We start from the raw sequence: 21,968 nt of genomic DNA on the forward strand, positions 1-21,968 counted from the left end.
TAGTTTTTCAGGTGACGTGGGGTTAAATGGTGGATGAGCTAAATTTGGATCTCGAAACATGTTTCCAGAAATCAGCCTCAGTCAGTCTGTCGTCTCAGAGGTTTGGATCCAGCCTTCAACATGCGTTGATGCCTGACATTTTACAAATGCACAAAAAATCTCCCGTCTGCCCTTTTCGACATTACAGAACTGACAAGTGTTTGAGACTCAAGTATGAAATATGTGTTCCTTCATGTCGGATCTCACTGTAATAATTGCAGTGCTGTGTTTGATTGACAGGCCGAGGCCGAGTGGGTTAGAGTTCGCTGGGAACGAGTCGTTTGACGGATGAAATGGTTCAGCCTTGAAGTGCTTTTGCTGTGTTTTACTGTGGAGTTTGACTGTCACAGCGATTGACTATAATGAAGTTATGGCTGAATCCTGGAGTTGTTTCAGCTTTTCTGTCATTTGCATCTCAGTAAATACCAATAATTTATAAAGGTTACATTTATGGCATGTGACGCTTCAAATACGTCCTCCATTTATTCTGGAACCAGGGCCACCTTATAATAACATCATGAATCCATCCACTCAAAGTTTTACTCCTTCATAGCTGAGCAGTTTTGTTGTCAGTTCTGTTTTGCAGTAAAGTATTAACTTAATCTTTAATGTTTCTCTTGAATTTACACCAGAACCTGCGCAGAATTCACTTCATAATCCCATCAGCGGAAGATTGTGCGCATGCGTCTCCTCCCTGAAATAACCATACATGAGCTTACAACGCCTAGTTGTACTATGCATATCCTCATCTGCATATCATTTACATATGATTATTCATCCACATGATAACATGTTTAACGGTAGGCCTACAAGACATCAGGAAAATATGAAATACGGATCTGCCGTCACATTACAAATAATTTAGTAGCCTATCCTTGCCTTGTTTTTGAATAAATAAATCGAATAGTGTAAAATACATTTCAGAGAAAGTTTTTCTCAATCTTTTCCATTGGCCAAATAGTATTTTTAATTGATTTATATTTTTAATGTAGACCTTTGTTGTGCATTATTTGCACGAAACACTTTTCTCAGACAATCTGCTATTATCATGATAAGAATTATCTAGTTAAAACATTAAAACACAGCATGCCTGAGGAAAAGTGTTCAAAAGCATTGCATCCACAACAAATATTTCTATTTATTGAATAAAAAAACTGTTATAACACACTGTGTGTGAGTATATAAACAGTACTGTAATATAACTTATATTACATCTCAGTAATGATTTCATGTAGTTTAGGTGTTTAACTCCATTAATGAGAATGGCATATTTAATCTAAATGTTTATATCAGAAGTAAAACCTAGTTTAAATCATTCTTTTATTTATTTAAACTGTTATTGTGAACATGCACTGTATGATTAGGACTTATAATGAAGATTTACGGTTTTAGATTTTACGGCTATATATGCGTCGGTTTCACTAAATAGCCAAACGCACTCGCTGAGAAGAAGTTGATGTTTGCTTCAATTGATAGCTTTGGTGATTGAAATTATATTTGTATTATCTTTCTGTATATGTATAATTTCCTTTAGATTTTCTGTCTAAAAGTGACCAAAAAGACATTTAACTCCAGCTCACCATCGGTGTCGTTAAACTGCTCCATCTCCAAAACCTTCGTACGCTTGGGTCAGAGTTTGGGTCACATTCTCCCGTCAAGCTTGTTTTTATAAATCACAATTTGTGCGTCGTAAGTGCGTACGCCTCTCTCAGGGCCTGTTCTGTGCGACACAACACTTATAAATGAATCCCCAGGTCACTTGATTTAGTGAATCTGATGAGAAATGTTTAAGTTTATTGCATTTTCTCTCATTTTATTGCTGATTTAACGCATGTTATTGTAAGCCAAGGTTAGTGAGAGTTTTGTCTTCCCCTGTTCGAGCAGATCCGAGATGTGTTGATTATTAATCGCTGCATGAGAGTTTCACAAATGATTTGATCCGTCTGCATCTTCTTCAGGTTATCAGGAATTAATATTCCCGTTCCCATCGTCAGCAACAAGAACTGGTTACGGCTTCATTTCGTCACAGACAACAGCCATCGGCATAAAGGATTCAGCGCTCAATATCAAGGTACATTTCAAATAGATTTTCTTTTAAAAATGGTGTGATTCATATTGATTTACCATTTCTGGTAATTGCTTATGGGAAATATCATAAAAACATGTCCAGGTCATACATATTAATAGTACATGAGTGTATGCATATAAAGAATACAAATAAAGATTATTATATATACTAAAAATAGGCTTTGCTTTCTTGCTAAATGTATTTTTTCTCTCTTTTGATTGAGAGAGAGTTTGACCCAACAGCTTTCATGTGATTCAGGAGTTATTACATGCAGACTGCAATATCAGAAAAATCAGCTTGTTAATCTTAATCACCTTATAATTACAAATAATTACTTGATTTCTTATAACGAGGAACAGAAGACGACCTGTCGGAAGTTGAATCAAAGCAAATTATTTTACATTAATTTGATTGGAAGCAATTCTAAGACGTGAATTCCAGTCCTAATATACTGTAGGAGAATGTGTATAAAGATATAATTATATTTTAACACACAAATCATGACTCAAATGAACCGTGTTGTTTTCACACTTTGTTTACTTGTTTTCTAGATAATTACGTAGATATTTCTCATGTATTTCTGCAGCATGCTTTTTAAATCTCACCTTCATGGAATTATAATTGACCTAATTATTGTTTGTTTTCTTGGGCAGTGAAACGATCTGGAGATTTTAAATCAAGGGGAGTAAAATTACTACCTGGAAAAGACAATACAAGCAAATTTTCAATAAGTAAGTGTGTTTTCTTTCTCTTTGTGAATAAAATTCCGTCTTTCACTTAAAAACTAAGAGAAAACATTGGAATTGTTTTTCTGAATATATATATATTTTTTTTTTTACAAAAATCAGTATCATGTTACAGTATGTGATATATCAGATGGTACTTTGATATACACTACCGTTCAAAAGACGGAACGTTTATTAATAATTGAGTACCAATAATAATTGATGATGATAATTGATCATAGAGTGATTTCTGAAGGATCATGTGACACTGAAGACTGGAGTAATGATGCTGAAAATTCAGCTTTGATCACAGGAATAAATTACACTTTATTATATATTCACATAGAAAACAGCTGATTTACATCGGAATAATATTTCACAATTTTAACTGTATTTTTGATGAAATAAACCCAGCCTTGGTGAGCAGAAAAACAGATTATAACATATTTTTAAACCCCAAACCTTAACAGTAATGTGTGTACTGTTATAGGAATGGCTTATTGACCAAAATCTTGTTTTATAAATTGAGACTCTAAAAAGATTACAGATAATAGATTGTGTTAATGTGGCAAATAAAACAAATTTTTTTTGTTGAGAATACTGTATGTATGAAAGCTTGTTTCCGCCACCAAAATAAAACATTTTAAAAGATAATCGTGACTTTTTATCTCACAATTGCGAGTTTACATCTTGCCATTCTGACTATATAACTCGCAATTGCGACTTTATATCTCACAATTCTGACTATATAACTCGCAATTGTGACTTTATATCACACAATTCTGACTATATAACTCGCAATTGCGACTTTATATCACACAATTCTGACTTTATAACTCGTAATTGTGAGAAAAATTGTCAGAATTGTGAGATTAAAAGTCGCAATTACCTTTTTTTATATTTATTCTTTGAGCAGAAACAAGCTTTCATAGTTTGGGAACCATAAACAACCTATGTTTATTCAGTTCTATCATAGTTCTGGTTATTGGTAATATTTTGTGTGTGTGTGTGTGTGTGTGTGTGTGTGTGTGTGTGTGTGTGTGTGTGTGTGTGTGTGTGTGTGTGTGTGTGTGTGTGTGTGTGTGTGTGTGTGTGTGTGTGTGTGTGTGTGTGTGTGTGTGTGTGTGTGTGTGTGGGTTGTTTAGGCTTGTTCAGCAAGCAGCTTTAAGATCTACTCTCAGTGCTCCTGCATGTCATGCGTAATTATGGCTGTTAATATTGTTGCTCTAATGTCATAAAAGCTCTTCGCTGGTTAATTTCTTTCAGATGTGCATCCCTGTTAATTGTTTAATATTTCGTTGATGTTATTCCGCTGGTGATTTTGCATCTACTCCTTCAAAGCCTGTGATTCATAAAGCACGAACAATGCCACATATTTGTAATCCTCCCGCTTGCCATTTAGCAAATGGATCAAAGGAAATTAGAGCATCCGACGAAACCGAAATCTGCATTTTGATTAATTGAGCTTAGCTTGACTTACAGGTCCCTCACCCACTGAAGCTCTCCAGAAGAGAATGTCGAATCCGGGAAGAGAATGGCTTTAGGGGACACGCAGGTGGTTGGATTTCACTCCGACCGAGTCTTAATTACTCGACTGAGACGGCCAATCCTAACCTGGATCCGGCAGATGCCGATCGCTATCTATGGAAATGAGCTTTACACTCAAAGTCCTTTTTTATGGCTCCACGTGATGAACCGCAGAACCCAATGATTCATTTCACCCTCGACAATATAGCACTCCAAACACTTAATTACAAGCGGATCAAATTTTTATGAGCCTCTATTTCACAGCGTCTGCATCACGCATTTGCAAGTATGAGTTATGAGGGAATTAGCGAGTGTTATTCAGGACCTCAGTCTGCTGTCAAACACCCCTTTCTAAATGCTTCCCTTAATGGGGACCTTTTATGGCTTCATTTTGTTTTTTGCAAGCATTATTTTCCTCATATTCTGTCAGTAACGCTCTGTTTACTTCCTGTCTCTATGAAGCCCCTCCTTCTGAAAAGCACACTGTGCTCTGATTGGTCGGCTGGATCAGTGTGTTGTGATTGGTCGAGCGCTTCGAGTGTGTTTGGGAAATGTCCCGCCCCTTACCATAACCGCCAGTTTAACACACTACTAACTAACTCAACCAGGCCCCGCCCCTTTATTCTGCGCATGAATTATTTAAAGTTGTAAATCCAGCTTTTAATGTTGAAATCATGGTTTGTGCTTAAAGCATATTAAAAACACCACATAGACATATAAAATGTCTGTGTGGTGTTTTTAATATGCTTTAACACAAACCATGTGTAAATTCACAAGTCGACAGCATTGCTGAGTATTTTCTGCTTAAAACTGCAGTGAACCAAAGACAGTCTCAAAAACACGCTTTGAAATCGCTGGTGTTTCTGATGTCACAAACTACCTTGTAACCTATCAGATCAAAGTGTGATCGTCAACGAGTGGATCTCTGAGTGAGTGGAGGCGGGGCTCATTTGCATATTCATAGATTTGCGAATACTAAATGAGGCAAGGGTGTCGAGTTACATTCAAGATATTTTAAGACATGAAGATTTTTTTTTTCAAGAGAAAAAAACGTTTAAATATGTCATTTTGGTGATCGAAGATGAGTTTTAAGGGGATGAAATTATTGATTAAATGAGGAATATTGTGACTTGTTCGTTCCCGGAAGAAACTCAAGACTACAAGGGAGGCGTTGACACTGATATAGAGAATAACTTTGCAGAGCTTTTTCATGCTCAAACATCAACATTACACACTTAAGAAAGATGAACATAGGAAAAAGCATATTATGTCCTGCATAACGGTAATTATCATGCGCCCATTGATGGAGGAGATATTGACTTTTGTCACATATAGTGTATAAATCATATTCATAAATCATACGAGTGGTGCCATAGGATATTTAAACGTGTGATTTTGGTCAATAGCCATAACTGTGACGTCCAGGAGTGTATCGCGTACATTAGTGTTTAACAGAGTCCTCATCAGGTCATTTCTGTAATGTAAATGTTTGAAGAACAAATGCCATATGTGTGATGAGGCTTTCTCTCACAATAAATGAGCAAAGTACTAAAGTTACGTTTAGCTACATCATTACTAACATAATTAATAATAATAATAATAATAATCTTTATTTTATATAGTGCCTTTTAAAGTAGCATCTCAAAGCACTTTACATAAAAATAATGAAATTAAAAGATACACATAACAGTCCAGGCAGTAAAAAATAAACAAGCAATAAAAAATAAAAAGCCAATATAATAACAAAGAAAGTAATCACATGAATCACATAAAATTCATGTGGATTAAAGATTAAAGTTGGCTGGTTTGTGTATCTAAACCTTTGATTTGTGCCGGACCATGAGAGAAAGCACCAAGTCTCTGTTGATTGAGGATGAAAGCTCAATATCTGAGGTTATGGAGAGCATGAGCACAGGTTATGAAGGCTGATATCTCCATATGCACTATTTCTCCCACAGTGAATGAAGGAATGGTCAAGCAAGTGTCCAATTTCTGCCCAGACCCCGGAGAACCGGAGAACGGCAAACGCATCGGCACAGATTACAGGTAAACCTCCTCGTTCACTTCAAAAAATGCTTTTCTTACTTAGTATTTTTGTCTCGTTTCCAGTCCAAATATCAAACATTTCTTAAATCAGGATGCATTTACTAAAGATGTAAAATGACATAAGATATTAAGTCTTGTTTTCTGGGGGAATTCATTGAAATTAAGTGAGTTGATGCTTAAGGTGAGGCACGGCAGGCAAAAACATTGGGTTTTTTCCACTTGTCAATTTTGAGATTTGGGGATATTTGTCTTCAATAACACGTCTTCTTTCAGACTTGTGGTGAAAAAAAGTCAGAAATACACATTTAGGTCTTTATTTTACTACACTTTGTCTTTTTGCGTCTGTAGATTTCTCATAAATTCATCAAAAGTTGTCGTTTTAGATCTGCCCGCTACTGTTAGAAAGCTCTCTCTCTCGTGTACAACACTGCCGGATCCAAATATGGTCATTTCCTGTTTATCAGCAAACAATCGTGAAAGTAAAAGGGGGGATTTAACTCTAAATGCGCAATCTCATTTTACAATATAAATCTTTAAAGCCTGGTTTTTCAAAATGACTTTTCTCTCTTACTCCAAGTCCAAAATCTCCCCTTCAGTAGCACCTATATACACCAAACTTTACAGTCTTGTACCTAGTTATATTATGAAGAAATTTACTGAGGGATTTGTAAATATATTATTCCTAGCCTGATTTATATAACATTTTATTCCAAAAAAACATGGCAAAAATCATTTTTGAAGGCTATTGACAGTATATTCTGATTTACAGAATAACAAAAGTAGATATCCATAAATCCCTCTGTAATTTTTTCCCCATCTATTATATGAACACAATGAAAAAAGAATTTCGAACCGGGCTTTGTCCAATACTTATGCAAATTAGTGCATATTTAATTAGATAATGCCTAATTTACATATTTAAACATTAAATTACAGAAAACTTGTAATACATTTTCTTTCTCATATTAATGTAGGTAATCAACTGGGAAAGTTTCATGGTGATATCTGCTAGTTCTAAATGTTACCCTATTCACCTGTAGTGTCTCGCCTTAAAACAAGCTGAATTATTTGCCAATGGGGTCAGAAAAGTAATCTGGTTTCTGTTTAAATTAAGATTATTTTTCTCACCCCATTGGCAGATAATTTTGCTTTTTTTTAAGCATCAACTCACTTAATTTTAATGATTTCGCCCGAAAAACATGACATGATATCTTAAATCAAGATGCATTTACTATGAGTAAAAATGACATAAGAATTTTTAGATATTTGGACTGGAAACAAGACAAAAATACTAAGTAAGAAAAGCATATTTTGCAGTGTTGTACAGGCGTCAGTACTGGACACATAAGTGCAGTTTGGTTTCAAAAAGTATGCAATTGTGAAAGTTTATCTCATGAATATTCATTAGGTCATGCATAATATAACATGATATTTTACTGTTTTGATAGCCTACCTACGCCTAGTTATTTCAGTTGCGGTGAAATGCTTGATAGCCTGTAACAGGAAGGCTATGAGATATTATTTGCTCATTTACAAGCCGGAACTGAAAAGTAAACAGTAACACCTAAGCATCAAATTATTCAAACAACAATTATCATTGAGGTTATATGATCTGACAGAAATATGTTCTCATTAGGTAATAATTTGAAGCAGCAAATAATGATAAGTGATCGAGAATTTGTGATGCATTTTATTTAATTTTAAAAAGATTAGGCTACATAATGTAATATATTCTATTTTATTTGCTTAAATATTAATATTAATATGTTTCATGTTAATTTATAAAAAAATATATAAATTTAAATAATAATGCAACTAAAATTTAATGTTATATTTTATTACTTTTCTTTTTAAAATATCAATAGTTTTTGCAAAATGTGCATTTATTAAATATAAATGTATTAATTTAGCAAAATGAAAATAGATTTGATGTTATATGTATAATATGTATTTTATTCAACACTATCTCACGACCAATTCGTATAAATACGTACGAGTGATTAAAAGGTGGTAAACCTCGTAAAATTTGTACGAATTGCTGTGAGATCGTTTTTTTTATTTGCTTAAATATTAATAATTTTGCTTAATATTTTTTTAGCAAAATATCAATTTAAATATTAATTCAAGGTTAATTTAGCAAAAACATTTACACATTTTTTAGATATTAATAGTCAAAGTATTAATTTAAATGTCAATTTAGCTCAATTTAAAAAGTATGTATATGTAAAATAATATATATGCCATTCCTAATATAACATTAATATTTTTTGTTAATGACTAATTTAATAACATTTAATATGAATATTTTTTGCAAACATACTGAATGTCATATTTTCTCTCTAATTTTCTTGTAATTATTAATTTGGCAAAAAGTACACATTTATTATGCAATTTCTATCACAATTTTATATGCTTAAATATGAATATTGATATTCTCTTTATTTTTTTATTTCACTCTATGATTAGTAGCCTAATTGTAAAGCACTACTTTACCTCTGTCACATTCAGTTGAAACGACCACTCTTAAAAAAAATCAAAAAAAGGAATTAATTAAAGCTATTAAATCATAAAGTCGGGACAAAATTAGCCATGTAAAAAAAAATAATGGGGACGTTTCCCAGCATGAAGGATGTCTGTGCGTATAGTTATTTGAGTAGCAGTGAAATCCCTGATTATTCCTTCCTGACATTTGCTCTGACACGAGGCCTGATCAATCTGTGTGTGTGTGTGTGTGTGTGTTCAGCATCGGTGCGATGGTTCAGTTCATCTGTGACGAGGATCACGTGCTTCAGGGATCTAAGATCATCACGTGTCAGAGAGTTGCGGAGGTGTTCGCGGCCTGGAGTGACCACAGACCCGTCTGCAAACGTAACACCACTCACTTACTTCATTACTATATTACAAAGCTTCATGTCTTACTTTTTTTACATTCCTTAAAAACACATTGTTTCTCGTGAATTCAATCGGAAGAAATCGCCACGCCCTCAGAGATGTTTAACTGTGTGAACAAAATGATTCTTTCGAACGAACCTGCTGAATCGGTTCACTGATATCACTGAATGATTCATTTGTGAATCAGACTGATTTTGATTCACCAGCTCACTGATTCAATATGAATCTTAGAATTGATTATTGTCAATGAAATCATTATGTTAGTTATTTGTGAACTAAATCTGCTGTAAAGGGGCTGTTTGAGCCTTTTGAAATGCTTGAATGTGGACATGTTCGTATTTGTGTCATCGTCTGTACGGCGTTTTAGTTAAAAATAACTTAAAATTAATGCCATGTATCTTCTGTAGCAGTCTTAAATTATATAAAACTCGTATTGTTTTCATAGCGTTCCTCTTATAATAATGTATTTTGCCCCATGTGACACCTGGTTTTACTCAAATGGTTGCACACAGTTAGTTTTTTCCCCTTTTCGAAATAAAAACTTAGCTTATTTGTAATAATGTATGCATTTTTCTTATTAGTGCTGACTAGAAAAAAAATTGAAAAAAAATGCTGAAAGTTCATTTAAATTTTACTTTATTTTTGAGTGTTCGGCTTCTCTGCCTTATGATAAATGACTATTTGTGTGTATTTGTGTGTTTTGTTTGCAGTGAAAACTTGCGGGATGAACCTCTTCGGTCCTTCAGGAACGTTTACATCGCCCAATTTCCCCATCCAGTATGAGAGTAACTCGCAGTGTGTTTGGATTATCAGCGCCAGTAACCCCAATAAGGTACAACACACACACACACACACACACACACACACACACACACACACACACACACACACACACACACACACACACAGACACACACACACACACACAGACACAGACACAGACACAGACACACGCACACACACACACACACACACACACACACACACACACAGACACACACACACTCACTCACACACACACACACACACACACACACACACACACACACACACACACACACACACAGACACAGGCACACGCACACACACACACACACACACACACACACACACACACACACACACACCCTTACTCACACTGACTCACTCACTCACTCACTCACTACCTCTCTCTCTCTCTCTCACACACACACAGACACACGCACATACGCACGCACAGACACAGACACACGCACATACGCACACACGCACACACACACACACACACACACAGACACACGCACACACGCACACACGCACACACACACACACACACACACACAAACACACACACACACACTTACTCACACTGACTCACTCACTACCTCTCTCTCTCTATCTCTCTCTCTCTCACACACACACACACACACACACACACACAGACACACGCACATACGCACACACAGACATACACAAACACACACACACACATACTCTCTCTCTCTCTTAAAATGTAAATGCATTTTACAAAAATATATACATATAATGTTTATGTAAACATACATATATTTCATATTGTATATGAACATGTCAATATTGTATATAAAGATGAATGTGTTTATCGGCTGCTTAATTCACAAAATGAAATATAAAAAGTTGAAACAATAATAATTCAAACTAAATCCACTGAATGCAGCTTGTGTGTCCTGATGAACCCTGTAAGATCCCATACAGAATCTTTCCTTCGGAGAGTGTTTTCATGTCAGTTTTCTAAACGGATTCCCAGCATTATAATGTCTTTATTTTAGTATGATTGTTTGATTTTTGCTCTGTTGAAGCGTGTCGTTGCGAGAGGTTCCCTGTGACGTGTCAATATCTCACATTAGGATTTAATTGTCTTATTAAACCTCGTTAATGAAAGCATCACCATTTTGGTCTAAAAACACAGAAGAATATTAACTATTATGATATGTATGCAATTTACAGTGGATTTTGTGAGACAACAGTTTTTCTTTCCATGAGCTCAGGTGTAGGTTTTCAATTTTTTTAAACATTTTTTCTACCCATTTCTTGCCAGGCCATTAGCAACTAGCAAATAGTTGATTTGTGTCCTCAATTGCTGCTAAATCTCAGCTTTCCTCTGGTGAGAAATGCAAATGAGTCCTAACACACATAACATTATTACCTCATTTATCTTCGCCCGATGGAATTGCAAAGTTCAAATTTTATTGCGCTTTCCGCAGACCCATTATTAGAGACCCATGGGCAGCTCATTGGCATTATTATTGTGTTAACACAATAAATGAAGTTAATATATGAACTTAAAGGGGCAAAGCAGGATTTTCTTATGCTAGCCTGATCATTTTCATTACTATAACACTAATAATATCAGCGCCGTAACAGGCTTTGTTCTGGACCTCCTGTAAACTGCTTAATTTCATTCATATATATATATACATACATATATTATATTATATTATATTATATTATATTATATTATATTATATTATATTATATTATATTATATTATATTATATTAATCATTTTCACACAATAAAGTAAATTACCATTCAAAAGTTTGGTGGAAGGAAGATTTTCTTAGTTAATTTTTTTTAAAGAAATTTATAATTTTATTTTGCAATGATACATTAAATTGATCAAAAGTCAGAGAAAAGAAACATTTACAATGTTCGGAAAGATTTCCATTTCCAATAAATGTTGTTCTTTTGAACTTTGTTCATCAAATAGTCCTGTAAAATAAAATGTATCACGGTTTCCACAAGAATATGAAGCTGTTTTCAACACTGATAATAATCATAAATGTTTCTTGAGCATCAAATCATCATATTATAGTGATTTCTGAAGGATCATGTGACACTGAAGACTGGAGTAATGATGCTGAAAATTCAGCTTTGATCACAGGAATAAATTACACTTTACTATATATTCACATAGAAAATAGCTATTTTAAACTGTAATAATATGTCAATATTTTTACTGTATTTTTATTGTATTTTTGATAAAATAAATCCAGCCTTGGTGAGCAGAAGATACTTCTAAGATTTTTAAAATCTTATCGACTATAATCTTTTGAATATTGTGCATATTATAATGGTTTGTTGGATATTATTTCCAAGTAACTTGTGAAGTAATGCATTACTTTTGAATTTACAGTTACTTTTTCCAAATGATTCAGTATTCCTTAAAATGAATAAAAACTCAAAAGTAATGTAGCTCATTACTTTCCATAAAAAGTAACTAAGTAATGCAATTACATTCTTTTATAGGGAGTATCGCAATATTAAAACGCATTAAAGTAACTTTTCCCATGCAACAGTGTTGAAAAGTCTCCCTATTATTATTTTAAGAAACATTTTAAAAAGTAGCAGAACTGAAATGAAAAATGCATGGTGAAAAGCAAATTATGTAATCCGATTACTTTTTCCCAAGTAACTAGTTAAGTAACGCATTACTTTTGAATTTACAGTTACTTTTTCAAATAATCCAGTATTCCTTAAAAATTAATAAAAACGCAAAAATAATGTAGCACATTATTGTCCATATAAAGTAAGTAAGTAATGCAATTAGTTACTTTTATAGGGAGTATCACAATATTAAAACGTATTAAAGTAACTTTTCCCATGCAACAGTGGAAACGTGCCAGAAGGACATCTGATGGACGATTTTATTAGTTTAATTGTTTTAAGAAAATAATACTTTTACTCTGCAATGATACATTAAATTGATCAAAAGTCAGAGAAAATAAACTTTTATAATGTATATGTATAATTATAAATGTATAATTTATAATGTTAGGAAAGATTTCCATTTCAAATAAATGCTATTCCTTTTAACTTTCTATTCATTAAAGAATCCTGAAAAAATAAAATGCATCACAGTTTCCATAAAAATATGAACTATTTTCAATTAAACAAATGCAGCCTTGGTGAGCAGAAGATACTTCCTTCAAAAACATTTCTAAAATCTTACCAACTTTTGAATAGTGTGCATATTGCAATGGTTTGTTTTTTTAATTATTTGTTTAACTCAGAATTATTATTATTTTAAAGGAACATTTAAAAAAGTAGCAGAACTAAATGAAAAATGCACGGTGAAAAGCGAGTTACGTAATAAGCGAGTTATGTAATCAGATTACTTCTTTCCAAGTAACTAGTAAAGTAACGCATTACTTTTGAATTTACAACAAAACAAGTTACTTTTTCAAATAATTCAGTATTCCTTAAATTATTAAAAACGCAAAACTAATGTAGCGCAGATTACTTTAGTTACTTTTATGGGGAGTATCACAATATTACAACGCATTACTTTTAAAAGTAACTTTTCCCAATTGTGGTGAAAAGTTTCCCAGCTATTAATGCGACATTCATTTAACAAGTTCGAATCTGTTAGCGTAAATATTAATAAACCTCAGAAGTGAAGAATCCCTCATATATGTGGTAAACGTGGCAGAAGGGCAGTTCTGATGGCTCGTCGTCTCTCCACACACACACACACACACACACCGGGGGTGATTATGCAAACCGGCGAGTCACTCCACTGTTTACTCGCGAGTTTGAGCCGCTGATTGAAAGCACTCTCGGAAAATTCATTGGATGTGTGGATGATTTGCTGGGAAATTGATGTATTGTCCCAGCTGAATTTTTCAGTTATAGCTCAAGAGCGTATGTAAAAATATACAGGCAACAACATATGCTGTGGCCAAGTGCTGTGCTCATGAATATCATATTTACTGAGAACAGTGTGTATCATTTATATTTAATGATGTTTCTAGATTTGTGAAGCTTAATTAAAGGAACGCACTCTCATTGTGTGTAACAGAAAGCGTATGGAGAAATCCCACCGGTCATTGGTTCCAGTGGCGTTCCCACTGATTCTGTCGTTTTCTTCCCATCGCAGGTTATTCAAATCAATTTCGAAGAGTTCGACTTGGAGCTGGGATACGATACGCTGACTGTCGGAGACGGTGGAGAGGTTGGCGACTCCAAAACAATCATACAAGTGTAAGATTCAGTGCTATACTTCAGTTGTGTGTTATGATGAGTGTTTTGCGCACTGCAAACTCTTGTTAAACATTCTTAAATCAAGATACATTTACTGGAGAAGCAAGAAGACTGAAGGCTTTGTTCACTGAAAAATGCATGAAAATAAAGCAGGTTTGTGCTTAACTTTTTTCCCATTATTTTTTTATTTTCCTGTTATTTGTTCTTGTTTAAAGCACAATTCAATTTTATGCATTTTTCATTGAACAAGACTTTATATCTTTTTGCTTTTTGACTTTTTGCTTTTCCAGTAAATGTATCTTGGTTTTAAGAATGTTTAGATGTTTGCAATTGAAAAACGAGACAGACATATCAAGGAAAAAAATCACATTTTGCAGCGGATTGCTTGGCAAAAACATCATCTAAATAAGCTTTTTATCTTGTTTTTCAGTTAAAATATCCAAAATCCTTAAATCGAGATGTATTTACTTGAGAAACACAACATGCTTAAAATATGGGATAGCTATTAAGATATACAAAATTAAAGCCTTGAAGTTAATGTGTGTATATATATTTATATGTGTGTGTGTATATATGTATGTATTTATATGGGTGTATATGTGTGTGTGTGTGTGTGTGTGTGTGTATATATAAATACATATATATATACATACATATATATATATATATATATATATATATGTGTGTGTATATATATATGTGTGTTAAACAAGAATTATTTGCCAATGGAGTAAGAAAAATAAACTTAATTCAAGGCCTTTAATATCTTATGAAATCTTGTTTTTTAAGTAAATTTATCTTCCTTTAAGGATTTTTGGATATTTTAACTGGAAAACAAGTCAAAATGATTTTTCTAGTGTTGAGTAATTAGCATTGACCACTGACTTGCAGTCAGAATATTTTATTTTTGTCACTTTCTCAGTTTTTCTTTTTCTTTCCCACTTGGGTTTCTTGCACCAACAAGTCATTATGTAGTTTTGCATGACAATTTACTATGCATAAGTGTTGTTAAAATATATATATAACAAATAAAATTCATATCAGACAGCCCACACAAGATTTCTGTGAATAAATTCACATGCCACACGTGTCCGGACATGTCTGCATAATATTTGAATGATTCAATTTTTGAATAAACCCTGATTCCCTCTTTAAAACGTCCAACTTTAATAGACTCTACGAGTGTTTTATCTTGCATTTGGTTCAGCTTTGCAGAAGTTATTCGTTTCAATAGCTTGAAAGCCACAAAACCGTAAAAACCACACAGGCTCAAATGCTCCGGCTATATTTTCCTCCTCACAAACCAGTTTTCCGTCCAGCTCTTCTCCCAGTCATGCGTATGTCTCCGGTGTCTTTGGTGACGGTCTGCGCTGCTTTCTGGCGCATTTGCCTGGCGCTTCGCCAGCTGGGATCCATTGAGCGTTCCTCAAGGACAAAAGCCTGGCGCCGGAGCACTAACAGACACTGTAAGGCTCAATTAAGGCCTTTCTCAGGGTTTATGGCGGTCAAATGGGTTTGCTACTTTTATGATTATGCTTTATCAAAGACTTTAGATATGCAAAGTGATATACACAAAGTGCTCTCATATTACTATGAATGGGAGAAATATGTGCAATATGGAGGAATAACCTCTTTTCCCATTTAAAGCGGCAGGAGCTGAAACGGCTTTTTAAAGATGGCCGCGAGTCAGATGACTTGCCTTAAAGGGACTTTGGATTTATTTATAAAAGTACTATAGAATTACACATAGAAAATGGCTGTTTTACATTGTAATAATATTTCACTATTTTCACTGTTTTTATTATCAAATAAATGCAGCCTTGGTGAGCAAAAATACTTTTTGTAACAAACATTTAAAAATGTTGAACTTTTGAACAGTGTGCATATTGCAATGGGTTTTTTATTTATTATTTGTTTAACTCAGAATTATTACTATTATAATTATTTTAAGGAAATTTAATTAAAGTAGTATGTAACATATTCATTGAAAACATTGTTTTATTATTAAAAGTATGTCACCAATGATTTAAATATATTTTTTTGTTTTTACTGGTGCTACAAACAATTACAGACACTTAAGATGTTGGACATTAATTTCATGAATTTGAAGCACAAAAACAATCTAGAAAAAGTGATTGATTTTTTTCCTGAAATATAAAAAAGATAATACCGACTACAAACGTTTGAACTGTAGTGCAACTCGGACTACCAAATAAATAACATTGTGTATGAATACAGTAATCATTCAGTATCAGTATTGCCTTCGGACATCACAGTTGGGTTACAGTTGGGTATCGTTTGCATTTTAACGATTTCGATTCCAATAAGGTAAAAAAAAAACAAAAAAAAAACGTAGATATAATTCACATTTAGTCTTATTTCAAAACATTTAATTGTAATTGAATGTCACAAACAAAAATCAATAGGTTAAAGAACACTAACGCAAGGAACGTTTGCCTGTGGTTTAATAATACCATAGAAAACCAACTTGCCTAACTAATATAAACCTCAAGAATTTTTAAAGACAAGTAAACACTCAGTTATTAAAAAAAGAACAAATAATAAATTAGCAATCGCAACAGATAGATACAACTGAACAAAGATGCGAATGAAATAAATGGTATTAAGATTTTCAGGTACAGAAACTGTAATCAAATATCAAAAATAACACTGCACTTTATAAATAAAATATTCATTACAAATAGTTACAAAAGTTTTTCAGTCAAGAACGAGTGAATTTTCTCTTTGTCTTTTGTCATTTGATTAGTGTTATTATAGAGACGGCAGCAGGAATATTAGTGCTGTCACTTTAAGAGCCGCACGGATCCAGTATACCGATACACGCGTTTTCGATTCGTCTCGCTCTTGAATGGTCAAAGTTGAAAAAGTCAAAGTCATATTGAAATGCTCACAAAGGAATCGATAATTTTTTATTGTAACAAGTATTCGATTTCAGAATTGGAATCTTTTCATGATCCCCTGTTATTCTACACTGGCAGGTTAACTGGCAGCTTCGTCCCGGACCTCATCGTCAGCATGACCCATCAGATGTGGCTTCATCTGCAGTCGGATGAAAGCGTGGGCTCTATCGGCTTCAAGATCAACTATAAAGGTGAGTCTGTTCTCTCATAAATCACTCCGATGAAGGGGTGTGACGATACATGTATTCGTATTGAACCACTCGGTACGAGGCTTTTGGTTCGGTACACATTACAAACCGAACGATTCGTTGGACCATTTTTCCTGCCGACCAAAATCCGCGCTGGCGCGACCACCACAACGCTGCGCAACATCTAATGGCAAACGTAATGAAAGTGAAACGAAACTGCGCTACTCATTATTTTGTGCTTCACGGACCGTTTATCAGTTTGGACCATTTGGCGCGTTTCCATTACAGATTTGCGCAAAACTTTTGCCATTCTTTTCTAAATGTCGACAAAAAACGATTGCGAAATGACGGCGTTTCCATTAACCGATGTTATGCGACTAAAGCCTAATTTTTTCCTCTCGCGACTCATTCCAAACATCATGGCGACGGACGTTGGTAGGTTTATGTATATCTCAGCCACCGCACTGGCCATTATTAATAATGAAAGGAGATGTGTGTGTGTGTGTGTGTGTGTTATCAAGCATTAATGGCAAGGAAAGACCCTTATACTGTGAGCGGCTCATATGAGGAGTTTCTGGGTGTTTCTCCCTCATTTCTGCTTCGAGGTCGTGATTGTGGAATTTCTTTGAGGTTTAGAATCCAGTATTCCTGTAATTCTTTTGTCTTTTATGAATTTAATAAAGAACTCTGTCTCGTATTCTGTCCAAACACACCTCGTCTTCTACATCAGGTGACTGTAAATGCGCAAAAACTGTTTCCATTGCAGTTTTGCAAAATATTTATTTTTTGAATTGCTTGAAAAACCTCATCATGCAAGCGTAAAAACTTTTTTGAGATAAATGGGAGTTTTTGCGAATTTGATGTGTTTCTATTGGGCGTATTTTCATTTTGCAATTTCAATTTGCGCAATTTGAAGGGTAATGGAAATGTGGCTAATGTCAGTGCCGATCTTGATCAAGCGACACTGTTACTACAGCGCTGAGAGATCCAGTAAACACAGCATTTGAGTTCACCACTGAAGGAATAATATCGTTGCGAGATCTAGTGAGAAGCATTAAAATTTCTCCATTATTAACGGATCAAACAGCACTGACTTGGAAACCAGGAGAAACGTTGTTCCATGAATGAACTAGTTATAGGCTTTAAGTACTACAGAACATTCACCATGGATTTACTGTAGTAACACTCACTGTAACCATCGACGTTTGGCAGGAATAGTGAAATGCTTTCAAGTACATTACACATCTTTTTCCAGCACTTCAAAACTCAAATATTATCACATTTAAATGTTATTTTTAATGTGATGACCAAAACATTACTTGTTCATCCTTCAAAGACTGAATCAGAAGCTTCACTGCGGTTTCTCTCGCTTCCCGACAGAAATCGACAAGGAAAGTTGTGGGGATCCCGGGATCCCTCTGTACGGACTCCGCGAGGGCGCCGGCTTCTCCAACGGGGACGTTCTGCGCTTCGAGTGCCAGTTCGGGTTCGAGCTCATCGGAGAACGTATGATTTCCTGTCAGAATAACAATCAGTGGTCTGCAAACATCCCTATCTGTATATGTGAGTCTCTATATCATTATTATCTATAGCAAAATGCTAATTTATGATAACAATGTGATAAATCATGTTAACAACATTCGAGCAACATGTTTTATCATAACAACATCCTAATTCATGCAATCAACGTGATATAACATTTTAGCAACATGTTAATAAACCAACAATGTGCCAAAAGCTTAATAGCGACGTGCCAATTCATGCTAGTAACATGTTAATCATGTTAGCAACATGCTAATTCATGTTAGCAACATGCTAATTCATGTTAGCAACATGCTAATTCATGTTAGCAAAATGCTAAAACATGCTAGTAACTTTTTTTTTTTAACTTTCTCTGATTAAAACTTTTTCAAAGTTATTTTAAAACTTCAGACCTGGCTTTGTCAAGCCAACATCAAAGTTTGTCATCAAATGTTACTCTTCTAGTTTCTCTTGTCATTGCAATGAATGTAAGGCATGATTTATACTGTCAAGCTCCCAAAAAGTACCATAAAAGTATTTCCAAGTCTTCTGAAGTCACACATAGCATTGCATGAAGAAGAGGCCGAAATTCGAGCTGATGAAAATGATGTATATCAAAAGAGCCATATTTGCAGATATTATGGTTAACTAAAGCTAAAACCATAAAAAAACCCAGAAACTTCAGAAGTCGTAATGATGATGTGATATGTGTTATTTTAGTTGGACTAAATTGAGCAATTTCATTTTTCTTTCTCTCAGACTAGAAGCTTTTTAAGTGCTAATGCAACAAAATGAAGAGCAAAGAATGCACATTAAGTGCATAATCGATGCTTTATGCCTTTCATCATTTGCATGCTGCCACAGAGAATGATGGGAAATGTTGTCTTTTCACACAAGCCTGTTGCTTCATTAACTGGCTAAATGAGGAGTATTTTCTGGGCAGTGTGATCACTATTCTTCATTAACAATTTCCATAAAACTAAATTATGCGGTTAACACCCACAATTAAAACTTAATTATGATCAAAACCATTTGGACGGTGGCAGAATCTGTTTTTAATATCATGTTTTGGACACTATGATGAATACCATGTTCGTCAATATCAAGTACAGTAGTAATACCATGATGAATGTCAGTAAAATTTAAAAAAATGTTTTTGAAGTTTCTTCTGCTCACCAAGACTGCATTTATTTGAGCAAAAATACAATAAAATTGCACAATATTATTGCAATGTAAAACACCGGTTTATGTGAATATATAGTAAAGTGTAATTTATTCCTGTGATCAAAGCTGAATTTTCAGCATCATTACTCCAGTCTTCAGTGTCACATGATCCTTCAGAAATCATTCTAATATGATAATTTGTTGCTCGAGAAACATTTATGATTATTAGCAATGTTGAAAACAGCTTCATATTTTTGTAGAAACTGTCATACATTTTATTTTACAGGATTCTTTGAGGAATAGAAAGTTCAAAATACAGCTTTTATTTGAAATCGGATCCTTGGTGAAAAGATTATCTTAAGACTTGAAAGTCAGTCCTTCTAGAAAGATCTTAAGAGCTTGGAAGTCATAATTACTATGAGAAGTGCATTTAAGTGATCATAACGTCGCCGATTTGTGTTGCCATGATGTAATTTTCCTGCCAACTTCTCCTGAGATGAATGTAAATGCACAGACGTTTAGCTCTCTTCAGGTACATTATTCCTTGTGCATTCAGGAAATAATTTAGGACCACAGTTCTCCATCCTCGCCAGCTCATTATGAGCTTCGAAATCTCTTAGAGTCTGTGAAACACATGTCTAAATGAAATGATGTCAAGAGGTCGGACTAATTAAACCTGTGCTTTATGTCAGTGTGTGTAAACAAAACAAATTCTGCGCCATTAAACATGGCTGACAGACTCTAAATGACAGCTGCGCTCATGGAAGATGATAAGATGACAATTCTCTTGGAGATTTACAACTAAACGGCTCCGTTGTACCAAAGAGCAATGCCGTTTCAATATGATTTACAGCTCTACTAGAACAGGTTTTAATGCATTAATGTTGATTATTTTCCTCATATTCTCCATTGTTGCGGCTCCTCTCTTCCCAGTCTGCCAGTAACGCTCTGTTTACTTCCTGTCTTTATGAAGCCCCTCCTTCTGAAAAGCACACTGTGCTCTGATTGGTCGGCTGGATCAGTGTGTTGTGATTGGTCGAGCGCTTCGAGTGTGTTTGGAAAATGTCCCGCCCCTTACCATAACCGCCAGTTTAACACACTACTAACTAACTCAACCAGGCCCCGCCCCTTTATTCTGCGTATGAATTATTATAATGAGGAATATTGTGACGTGTTCGTTCCCGGAAGAAACTCAAGATACAATGGAAGCGTTTCAGGAGTTCAGACACTGATTTAGAGAAGAACTCACGCTGGAGGGACTTTGAAACATTTTTCATGCTCAAACTCAAATATTATGCAATGAATTTGGATGAGTCTTTTCTGCTCTTAACCATCAGCATCTCCTCCTTCTCTTAGTTCCCTGTATGTCCAACTTCACGGCTGCGATGGGAACCGTTCTGTCTCCGGATTATCCCGAGGGATACGGGAACAACCTGAACTGTGTGTGGCTGATCATCACTGAGCCGGGCAGCCGGATCCATCTGGCCTTCAACGACTTCGACCTGGAGCCCCCGTACGACTCGCTGACGGTGCGGGACGGGGATCTGGTGGAGGCGCTGGTGCTGGGACGCTTCTCCGGGGCCGAGGTGCCTTCACATCTCACCAGCAACTCCAACATCATCCAGTTGGAGTTCCAGGCCGACCACTCGATGTCCGGCCGAGGCTTCAACATCTCCTACAGCAGTGAGTGCTTGAGGGATCGAGGGGTTTAGAGCATGAGATTGAGGCTGTTTTCGCTGTATGATTTGTTTGTTGCAATGCAATGCAAAAAAAAAGAATGACAGAGATTGAGGCTGTATTTGCTGCAAAACAAACAAACTAAAAAAAAAGTTCTTCCTTAGTGTTTCTGTCTTGTTTTCCAGTTCAAATATCTAAAC

At 34.8% G+C, this 21,968-nt stretch overlaps 2 protein-coding genes across 2 annotated transcripts in view; both read left to right on the top strand.

Moving 5' to 3' along the window:
- csmd1a (CUB and Sushi multiple domains 1a) overlaps positions 1–4,376 on the top strand; it is a 119,345-nt gene extending 114,969 nt beyond the window's left edge. Inside the window, exons 6-7 of the mRNA XM_077229907.1 lie at positions 1,998–2,110; positions 4,315–4,376. Of these exons, the coding sequence (XP_077086022.1) occupies positions 1,998–2,110; positions 4,315–4,376 (175 nt within the window). The remainder of the gene's footprint in view (positions 1–1,997; positions 2,111–4,314) is intronic.
- Positions 4,377–6,198: 1,822 nt separating this feature from the next.
- csmd3a (CUB and Sushi multiple domains 3a) overlaps positions 6,199–21,968 on the top strand; it is a 307,148-nt gene continuing 291,378 nt past the window's right edge. Inside the window, exons 1-8 of the mRNA XM_077229908.1 lie at positions 6,199–6,274; positions 6,318–6,405; positions 9,149–9,273; positions 10,008–10,129; positions 14,194–14,297; positions 17,297–17,409; positions 18,787–18,969; positions 21,448–21,774. Of these exons, the coding sequence (XP_077086023.1) occupies positions 6,199–6,274; positions 6,318–6,405; positions 9,149–9,273; positions 10,008–10,129; positions 14,194–14,297; positions 17,297–17,409; positions 18,787–18,969; positions 21,448–21,774 (1,138 nt within the window). The remainder of the gene's footprint in view (positions 6,275–6,317; positions 6,406–9,148; positions 9,274–10,007; positions 10,130–14,193; positions 14,298–17,296; positions 17,410–18,786; positions 18,970–21,447; positions 21,775–21,968) is intronic.

This window comes from Siphateles boraxobius, unplaced genomic scaffold, assembly GCF_051911475.1.
Source record: "Siphateles boraxobius isolate OS27281-9 unplaced genomic scaffold, OSU_SipBor_1 137, whole genome shotgun sequence".
Classification (NCBI taxonomy): Eukaryota; Metazoa; Chordata; class Actinopteri; order Cypriniformes; family Leuciscidae; genus Siphateles; species Siphateles boraxobius.